Source organism: Vigna radiata, unplaced genomic scaffold, assembly GCF_000741045.1.
Source record: "Vigna radiata var. radiata cultivar VC1973A unplaced genomic scaffold, Vradiata_ver6 scaffold_7, whole genome shotgun sequence".
NCBI lineage: Eukaryota > Viridiplantae > Streptophyta > Magnoliopsida > Fabales > Fabaceae > Vigna > Vigna radiata.
This window is the reverse complement of record NW_014543262.1, coordinates 907649-917328: the sequence shown is the minus strand read 5'-3', so window position 1 is coordinate 917328 and position 9680 is coordinate 907649. Positions and strand designations below refer to the sequence as shown.

Sequence of the window (9680 nt, the reverse complement as noted above, 5' to 3'; positions counted from 1 at the left end):
TTATTTGTTAAAGATTTAGAGTTTATTTAGTTCTTTCGTCATTATAAAGTTAGTATATAATAATAATAATAATATATCATTATTTACTATTAATATTATTATGTTTATTATTTTGTATTTGCATCTAACTTTTAATTTTATAAAATGAAAATGATAGAAGTACTAATATTGAAATTTCCTCTCAATTTTATATTTTTTAGTATATTACAAATTCAAATCTGAATCATGTAAATGATCCATTAATATAGAGAGAGAAAGATAAAGATTGTTAAGGATAATGGGGAGATGTAAGGTATTTTTGGAATAAAATAAAATAGTGGGAAAATGTAAAATATTTTTGAAATAAATTAAAATAATGGGAAGGTGCAGTCGTTGAGGAGGTGGAGGGAGCAACACCCTTCTATAAAACTAAATATCGGAAGTTTCTATATATTGATTATAATGAATATGTATTTAGTAAACTTTTTAAAAATATTTTTTTGTGATTTCTAATTAATTAATATGCTCTCTAAAAGGTATGTTAATTTAGTAAAAAACAACAAATCTTTACTTACATACTTTAATAATCGGTTGAAATAGATTACAAATAGGAAATTTGGATTCGTTTTAATTATGGATGAGAAATTAACTTCTCATGCAAGTGGGGTCTATCATGATGGGTCTATCATTATGTTAGGCTGAAATAGAAACATTTTGAGTGTTTCAATCCATTATAACCCCTCGTAATAAGTAGAGAGAAAAAATAAAAAAAGATTACATCAAACTTTCCATAATTTTAACCCTTCCAAATGTTAGATTGTCAACAATATTTCTCCAAAAAAAATTCTACTCTAATGTTTCATTATCACAGACAATTTTGTAGAGAGGGTTCAACATTCGCACGTACACATAAATCTCTACACAGATAAGATATTATTCGTTTTAGATCAAGTTTTCACAGATTTGTTTTTGGTACCACTCTAAAATACTTCTTATTAATAAAAATATTTTATGTGTATATAAACTCATATCCATCTTTATTTTATCTAATGTTCAATTTTGTTTATACCTAACAAATTTATTTATACCTAACAAATTTTGTTCAATACATGCATAAACCTCAACTTCACCATTGGAAAGTCCTGAAACGTATTCTTCGATACATAATCTCACTGTTCATCACATACCCTCTCGCATGCAAATCGCATACATCTTCATTAAACATGTTTCTGCTTCTGTTTCTATAAAGTGAAGACTTTGTCTAATTGTTTTCTATTTTCAATGACTGAAAATTAAAATGTTAAAGGGTTTGTGTAATTTCTTATTTGTTTTTCTTTAGGAAACTACCTAGCTTTCTACAAGGCAATAAAAGCTGCTTATCCAAAGATGCAAATAATTTCAAACTGTGATGCTTCGTCCAAACCGTTAAATCATCCAGCCGATATGTATGATTATCACGTAATATTCTCTCTCTTGCAAATAACATATTCGTAATTCCTTAGTTCCATATATACTTTGAGAAATAATATTAATATTCTGGTTTTGTTTTCATCCTTTCTCATTCCAGACTTATCCTAAAGAATCTCAAAGCATGTTTATCAACGCAGGCGTGTTTGATAAGACGCCACGAAATGGTCCAAAGGTTTTTCTAATTCTTACTTCACTCTTCTTTCTATCATACTATTCGTTTAATTAATATTAGGTTTAATATTTCATGGATTTATAATATTATACATATGTGTCTTCAGTCTAACATACATAAAATATATTTGATATATTTTTTTAATATTAAGCCTTAATATTACGTATGCATTTGAAGCTATGATGAATGATTTTGCATATACCATTCAGGCTTTTGTGAGTGAGTATGCTCTAACGGGAGAACAAGCTAATTATGGAACTCTTTTGGGAGCTGTATCTGAAGCTGGATTCCTTATTGGATTAGAAAGAAACAGGTTAATGAACTCTAGCTTAATTTATTGTTAAGAAATTTTAATTATTTTTATGAAAAAAAAAAGTTTGTATTGACAAGTTTCTGCCTAAGTTTTTCTAAAGACAAAAAATATTTTTACTTTTAGAAAAAAAAAATAACTTCTTCTCCTGTAGATTTTTATCATAAAGTTTGTTAAAACATATTCATATTTAATTATTTTGAATGATGGTTATATATATATATATATTTTTTTATATATATATGATCCAATTACTTGGTTCTTTCAAAAGTGTCACTAATTTCATTCATACCCTAATTTTATGCAGTGATCATGTGATGATGGCCAGCTATGCTCCACTTTTTGTAAATGCAAATGACAGGCAGTATGTCCATAACCCTTTTTGTTTTCTGATAAATTTCCAATGCAAAATATATAAATTAAATGAAATATGGCTTTTTTTTTTTTCATATAGGTGGAACCCAGATGCAATTGTTTTTAATTCCTTTCAGGTTTATGGAACTCCCAGCTATTGGGTGCAGTTTATGTTTAGAGAGTCAAATGGAGCAACGCTTCTCAAATCACAATTTCAAACACCACATCCTGATTCAGTTGCTGCATCTGCAATTCTTTGTAAAAATTCACAAGACCAAAAATCTTACTTCAAAATAAAGGTAATTTTTTATTTATTTAGAGGAAATTAAAATTTGATCTTATTAAAAAATAATTTAGAACAGCTTATAATGCAATTGGGTTGTTTAGGTTGCAAACGTGGGTAAGAGTCCAATAAATGTGAAGATTACTCTGAAAGGAATTGAGAGTTCAAATGTAGCGAAGGCAACAAAGACAGTGCTCACATCTGCAAATGCATTTGATGAGAACAGCTTTGCATACCCAAAAAAGGTTCATTTGAATTATTTTTTTTTTCTTTCTTTTATTTCATATTATATTCTCACCTCTAATATCTATTATTTTATGTTGGTTTTATACACACAGATAGTACCAAAAAGAAATCCACTCAAGAGTGGTAGCACAGAGATCAATGACATACTTCCTCCAGTTTCATTCACAGTATTTGATTTATTGAAAATCAATTAATGTTTAGAAGACCATAAAAATTAATTTTAGTAATTTTAGTATACACGTCCAATTATAGCATGCTACGTCTATAGCTAAATTTTACTATTTATATTCCTTTCACTTAAACTACTCATTATTAGAATAGAATAGTATACTCATCCAACCATCAAATTTATACTTTCTAACTATTAACAAACATTTTCTATCACGGTTAGAAAAAGAGATAAGTTATACTATAAAAAGTTTTAATCTTTTTATGTTCGTTATGTAGAAAATCCATTTTCTATGTCATGTATAAGATAATCGACATAGAAAATATTAATTTTTAATGATTGGAATTGCAATAAATGCTATAGAAATATTTTTTTCTTTTTATTTCTGGATTATTTTTCTATTTCCATAATAAAACTTGCATAATTACAATTAAAAAAAATATCTTTTTAAATGCAATTTCAGTGTGCGTGAACATAGTTAGGACAAATATTTTAAAAGGGAAACAAATATTTGATGTGACAGAATCCATAGAATAAGAGCATATCATTATACAAATAGTTGTAATTAAAATATGTTTTTTTAATTTCAAGGAGCAAAAAGAATGAATTTTAATTTTAGGATATTAAAAATTAGAACTAGAAGTGAATGAGTTTATTATTAAGATATAGAAAATACATTCTTCTACAATTTTTTAATGGATTGGTTCTTTTTTTTTTTAATTATTTAACTAACATTCTTAATTAAAAAAAAAAAAGAAAGAAAGTTGAATGATGATAGAAGGAGCTCTTAAGGTAAAAGTCAACAAGAGTGGCTAAGTAGCTGCTAATGCAGGCAGCACCACTGCCACTCTCTTTCATTCAATTCTCTAACCCAATTATTAACATTAACTAGCCACGTTCCACTTTAATAAACAAACCAAACGCACCCCGTCCAAGTCCTCATCTCGATGTGACGTCGTTTCACCTTCCCCAGAACCACCACCACCACCACCCCCACTTACTCACCCACACTATTTCTAATCCAAAACTACTCTTAATTCAAACCTCACTTTCTCTCTTTCTCTCTCTAACATGGACCAAGCCCACGTCAGCGCCACCAGCGCAACTAACAATCCCGTGCTCCGCTGCACCACCGTCTGCACTCTCCCTTTCGCGCGCCTCGTCGCCGCCTCCCGCCGCCGCCTCTTCCTCTCTGACTGTGCAGACGGTCGATCCGACGACGACGACGGCGCTGAGTGCGGCTACTCACGAGCGGTGTTGGTCCTCGACATGGTCTGGAACCTCGCCTTCGTCGTCGTGGCCGCCGGCGTCCTCCTCTCCACGCTTAGCGAGCGCCCGTCCACGCCGCTCAGACTCTGGCTCTGCGGCTACGCGTGTGAGTGCGTTCTTCATATGACTTTCGTCTTCTTCGAGTTCCGCGTCGGAGTTCGCGATTCCTTTGCTCACACTACCTATTGGTAAATACTCTCTTCACTTCACTGCCAGTAGTTCTTTCTTCAATTCCTGCCTCGACAATTGATTATTTTAATTTTAGTTTTTTTTTTTTTTAAATTTTGAATATTTTTCTGTTAGAATTCTAATCTTTTTAATTGACATGTTCGCGTGTGTGTGTGTGAGAGAGAGGGAGGAGCTATGACTAGCAGCTAACTGATGTTCGAAATTAGACATGTGATGATGTTGATTTGGTGTGCTGCGGTGATGATTCCTTTCTAACGATGAATGAAATTGAAGTTAGGGAGAGTATTTCTGAGGGTACAATTGTTCTAAAACGTATTTCTTACTGTTATAAATTATTTGTAATTGGGAATTTATTGCTTTCTAAGATTGTTGATGGATTGTTATTGTGCATTGGAGGCGATGGAGCTTACTTGCTTCTCAATTATTGTTGAGAAATTTTGATGAACGGGTGGAATGGGACGTGCTTGTTTTTAGGCGAGGTTGTTTTTGTTTCAGATATTGAGACTTCATACCTAGTAGTAATGAATGAACTAAATGTAGTAAGGAGAATAGTTTGTCTATAGCTATTGCACAGTGTCTGTTATTAGAATATTCTCCCTCCTTCACTCTGTCTTTAGAAGAATAATGGTCCTTAGTTGTCATATGTTTTTTCCTTTCAATTCATATTCATTGAAAGATAGCTGAACTCTCATCTCACTCTATTCTTTTTGTTTTTAGCATTGTGAAGAAGCTAGAGCCCATAAACACTCTGGCATCTTCTGTTTGGTGGGTGTTTGGATTTTATTGGATTGTTGTGGGTGGCCAAGCACTTTTGGAAGATTCTCCGAGGCTCTACTGGTAAGTAAGAACCTTAATATATGATCCTTTTGGGGGGACCAAGGGGTGTTTGATAACCAAAGTTATTATGTATACCAAGAAAGAATAAAAGAAGTGGTTACAATTTGTACAGCTGGGTAAACTTTTTATTTACTTTTCTTTGATGTAAAACAAAAGTTAAAAAAAATTCATGAATTCTACTTCTCAAAAGTTCTTCCTTAAGTGAGTCCTGGGGAGAATTAGATGGAATCGAAGTTTATACTTAGAGATTTTGTTAAAGGGATTATTGTAGAAGGTTCAGCCTTGAATTGAATGTCATATAATTATATAAGCAAGGGGAATAAAATGAAGAGAATATTAATTCTTACATGTCTTCTCGCAATTAATTTGTCTTGATGTCACTTATTTCAATTAGGATAAATTTGTTATTCAATATGTGATGGGCCTATGACTCATGTATTGGAGAAGAAAGGGAGGGACAGATTAAACAATGACGATGCCCTGCAGGCATATGCAGGTTGAAAAAGGATTGATAGGAAAGTGATTAGTGAAAGGAGCAATGGAGTGGAGGAATTAATAGGAATATATAGCGAAGAAAATAATAGCATGAACTGGTGACTGTGATAAATGCGGCAGTAGGCTGTTAGATATCATAGAATTTGGCATAGGCTGTGGGAGACTGGGTAGCTTTTGAAGTTCCGCTCAATTCAGCTTCTTAGTGCTCAGTTCTTTTCTATAGTTCTTGTTTGTTGTTTCTACCCTATAGAGCACTTTCTTCCGATGTAAGGATCCTGAGCAGCCTTTGTTCGATAAATAATACTCTGATTTTCTGTTTCTATTAGTATAATGTATGATTTTGTTCTAAATTTCTTTGTTTCTTTCAAATATTGGGAGAACTGAAATGAAGTCAAGCACAATCCTCCTTCTCTTTCAGAAATCTTTATTATTTCTCAATTCTATTGGCCAGATAATTTACATTTATCATGCTTTTCCAACCCTGAAATTTGTTGATGAAATTCAATATTTAATAACTGTTAAATGATATGACCCGTAGTTAGGACTGGAGACCAGCAAGCTTCATTATCTTGATATTTTGCATATAATCCTTCCACTGAAATTTGGAGTTACCTTTTCCATGACGGTATTGGGACATAACGAAGTCTTTTTGATAAAGGTTCCCAATTTTTGTTTATGATCATTTACAAAATATATGCTCTTGAAGAGTTGCAGTTGCTGACTATTTCAAACTAGAACCGCATGTGTCGAGCATGTATGCTTGACTCTGTTTTATTGGGAATAGGCACCTCAATGAGCTTATTACTTCAGACTGTAAAAAAGCTCATCCCCTCCGGAAAAGTAATATAGTTAAATACAAGTATATGTAACTATGTTTTTAAGCATATATAAGTAATTCACTAACTATTTGCTTCATCTTCTAATATAGTTTAGTGTTATGTTTTCCGGTGGTGTATTGAGTGTTTGGGATGTTCAATAATATATTTATCACATTTGTGCAGGTTAACAGTGGTCTTTCTAGCCTTTGACATATTTTTTATTATCTTTTGCATTGGGATGGCATGTGTAGTTTTCTTTGCTCTCTTCTGTATCATCCCAATAATAGCACTAGCTTATGCTATGAAAATCAGAGAAGGCGCATCAGAAGAAGATATCAAGTCACTTCCTATGTATATGTTTAGTCAGTCAAATTCATTGGTGATGGTTGATGACAACAAGAAACAACCTGTTAACACAAAAGTCGATTCATGCAATGGAAGCCATATGAGTGAACTTTCTCTCAATCCAGATGATTCTGTGAGTGCTGACTGTGTTCTTGTATCTTTCATCCAGTAATTATTTGGTGCTAATCTAATTTTGTTTTTTGTACTTAGTAACTGGTGCCTTTCTTCCGTGTTAAATTTTATTCCCTTAAACTGCCTTGTCATTTTTTGATACTATTCTGATATTTGATCTGATTTATCTTTCTTTAATTACTTAATTGCATTACATTTTTATCTATTTATGATGTACTCATGTCTAAGCTTTTAGAGGAAACTGGAATTTTGCCTCTTGTTAACATATCAGCATGCATTCTTTAGTTTTACATTTTATATATAAATCAATACCGATGATAGATTTTTAAAATTACGGGACTTTCCAACCCCTAACTCCCGATCTCTGATTTGGAGCAAATGTAATATATTTTTTCCAGTGAGAGAAAAGGCATTAGGGGTGTAACTGACGTCTGACCCCTTTCCGTTGTCTCCACTAAAAAGCACCCAAATTGCAAACAAAGGCCCTGAATTGTATAAAATGGATGTAGAAATTCAAGTTTCCTTTTTTGGGTGGTAAATATTGAAATAATTGTTACAACCTGAAATTGATTTGTATACAGTTGAAGTGCATCTTGAAACTACTGAACGATAATTAAGCTGCTGCTGCTGCTGATTATATTGTAGGAATGCTGTATCTGCCTATGTTCATATGCTGATGGAGCAGAAGTGTACCGCCTTCCTTGTACCCACCATTTTCACTGTGAATGCATTGGCCGCTGGCTTCGATCAAAAGCAACCTGCCCGCTCTGCAAATTTAATATCCTTAGAGGTGATACGTTGGTTTGACCTTTCAGAGACAAAGATTGGACAATGGTAAGGTGCATCATCCCTCAAAACCAACATGACACTGGAGAGCCAAAACACCCGAAACATTCTGCTGACTACTGTTGATAAATAAAAAGTAGGAAAGGAAATGACCCCTTCGGCTTTTACTGGGTTCTAGTCTTTAGGATTAGTTTCCATAAAGCACTTGCATCTTTAAGTGCAAAATGTTCTTAATTTTATGACGGAGTATGTAAATATTGTCCGACCGTGGAGAACGTCTCCCATAAGTTGTACTTACATTACAAGGGATGTTATAAAAACAATTTTTCTGTACAGAATTCCTTTTTTGTTTGAACACTTTACCCACCTCCTCCGTCAATTAAATTAGAGACGTATCCCCTTAAACCTATAAAATAGTAGGATGGAAATGGGAAAAGGGAGGCGAAAAATCGTAATGGATCTGATGGAGTAGACTTTCCCATGTCTGAAAATATTGTATCATCCAATTTAATGTCAATTTCCACCGAGAAGAACTGTACTAAATACTCCATACAGGCCTTAGAACTTCTTCCATTCCTCGACTCCAAATGTATGAAGAGTTCTTACACTTTTTTCATCATAAATAATCATGTTAAGTTCTTAGTTAACAATAAGTACTTAAAAAATCATATATACCATGTTTTTTAATTAGTTTGCATTGTAAATCAAACTCTTTTTCGATTGAGAACAAATTCCCGAACAATCTAAACTGCATAATGGAATTTATAAAGGCAGTATATGTTCATCCAGCGTGTTCATATTGGGTTGAAAATATATCAAATATCAAATAAAGACTCATTAAGATTCATCCATTTTAATGGCATGACAATTATGTTAACATGGATTCCAAATAAAAACCCTAATTCACTAAATTGTGGAAAGCTAAACAGACAACAAACGCTGCATTGAAAATTAATAAATCAGTCAAAATACACGGTGGATAGCAAAACAATTACAGTGAAAATAAAATGAGAACAAGCTTAAATCTGCATAAAGCCAATTGAAATTAAAGTAAATAGTTTTCATAGATTATCATACATTCTTCAATTTCTTCATCTTAGAAGGTGGCCATCTACCCTTCTTCCTCAATTTGCGCTTCCGAAGAAGCCTTTTCCTTCGCAACCTTATCTTCTTCGCCAGTTTCATCCTCAGCTTCTGCTCCTCTCTCTCCTTTACCTTCGACTCCAATGGAAGCTTATCCACACTGACGCCACTTTCTTTCTCGCTCGCCGCCGGAGGAAGAGCTTCCGCGGGCGAACTAGAGCCGTCTGCGGCGGCAGAGACAATCAGCGCGCCTTTGTTCCCTCTGGGTGTGGTGATTCGAACTCCGTTGAAGGGCTTCGAGGGCTGAGCCAGGTGTACTCTTAAAGCTGTGACAGTGGAAAAAGATGAAAATGTATTAGGAAGAAATTGAGGTAAGAAAGAGAGAGAATTGGGAGTGAGGAGTAGTTACCAGTGGTAATGGGAAATGCGAGAAGGGAGGAAGAAGAGGGGAATGAAGTGTGGAGAGGGGAGAATGTGAGGGAATTGAAAGAGAGGACTGCCATGCTTTTTTATTTTGTGTTTGCCAAAGTTATTTCGGGGAAACGAAGAAGATAATTGGAAATGGGTTTTTAGGATAAGCTACGCCATGCTGCGTCTTCTCTCCACCCACTCGTGCTCTCTCTCTCTCTCTCTCTCTCTCTATATATATATATATATATGTTTAGTATAAAAAAAAAGTCGTCATTATTTTTTTTTGTTGTATATTCAATTTTTTTAAAGTTAAAAAAATAGTTAATAATATA

General features: G+C 33.4%; 3 protein-coding genes across 4 annotated transcripts in view; 2 read left to right on the top strand and 1 right to left on the bottom strand.

Moving 5' to 3' along the window:
- The window catches only part of LOC106753712 (alpha-L-arabinofuranosidase 1-like), a 6852-nt gene extending 3793 nt beyond the window's left edge, over positions 1–3059 (top strand). The window contains exons 11-17 of the mRNA XM_014635567.2: positions 1319–1437; positions 1547–1621; positions 1831–1934; positions 2239–2295; positions 2386–2584; positions 2673–2813; positions 2907–3059. Coding sequence (XP_014491053.1) covers positions 1319–1437; positions 1547–1621; positions 1831–1934; positions 2239–2295; positions 2386–2584; positions 2673–2813; positions 2907–3008 — 797 coding nt within the window. The 3' untranslated portion in view covers positions 3009–3059. The remainder of the gene's footprint in view (positions 1–1318; positions 1438–1546; positions 1622–1830; positions 1935–2238; positions 2296–2385; positions 2585–2672; positions 2814–2906) is intronic.
- A 734-nt stretch (positions 3060–3793) lies between these two features.
- Positions 3794–8192, top strand: LOC106753997 (E3 ubiquitin-protein ligase At1g12760-like). Of its 2 annotated transcripts, XM_014635927.2 has the most exons (4): positions 3807–4440; positions 5159–5278; positions 6775–7069; positions 7714–8192. In XM_014635927.2, exons 1-4 carry the CDS (start codon positions 4055–4057, stop codon positions 7873–7875), a joined length of 963 nt encoding a protein of 320 aa, XP_014491413.1. In that variant the 5' UTR covers positions 3807–4054; the 3' UTR covers positions 7876–8192. The 2 variants fall into 2 exon arrangements, with proteins under 2 accessions (XP_022633353.1, XP_014491413.1); XM_022777632.1 differs by lacking the exon at positions 5159–5278 and having other exon boundaries at positions 3794–4440.
- Positions 8193–8768: 576 nt separating this feature from the next.
- On the bottom strand, positions 8769–9569 carry LOC106753824 (50S ribosomal protein 5, chloroplastic). The gene is made up of 2 exons (XM_014635684.2): positions 9347–9569; positions 8769–9263 (listed from the first exon to the last, which is right to left on the bottom strand). The coding sequence occupies exons 1-2, from the start codon at positions 9438–9440 to the stop codon at positions 8926–8928; spliced, it is 432 nt and encodes a 143-aa protein (XP_014491170.1). The 5' UTR covers positions 9441–9569; the 3' UTR covers positions 8769–8925.
- Positions 9570–9680: the final 111 nt, after the last annotated feature.

What these genes read in the sequence shown, in the direction of transcription:
- LOC106753824 (XM_014635684.2), bottom strand. Translation starts at nt 9,440, where the DNA reads ATGGCAGTCCTCTCTTTCAATTCCCTCACATTCTCCCCTCTCCACACT. An exon ending in CGCATTTCCCATTACCACTG is followed by an intron (nt 9,264 to 9,346) that starts GTAACTACTCCT and finishes CCACTGTCACAG; the next exon opens with CTTTAAGAGTACACCTGGCT.
- LOC106753997 (XM_014635927.2), top strand. Translation starts at nt 4,055, where the DNA reads ATGGACCAAGCCCACGTCAGCGCCACCAGCGCAACTAACAATCCCGTG. An exon ending in TTTGCTCACACTACCTATTG is followed by an intron (nt 4,441 to 5,158) that starts GTAAATACTCTC and finishes TTTTGTTTTTAG; the next exon opens with CATTGTGAAGAAGCTAGAGC. An exon ending in GATTCTCCGAGGCTCTACTG is followed by an intron (nt 5,279 to 6,774) that starts GTAAGTAAGAAC and finishes ACATTTGTGCAG; the next exon opens with GTTAACAGTGGTCTTTCTAG.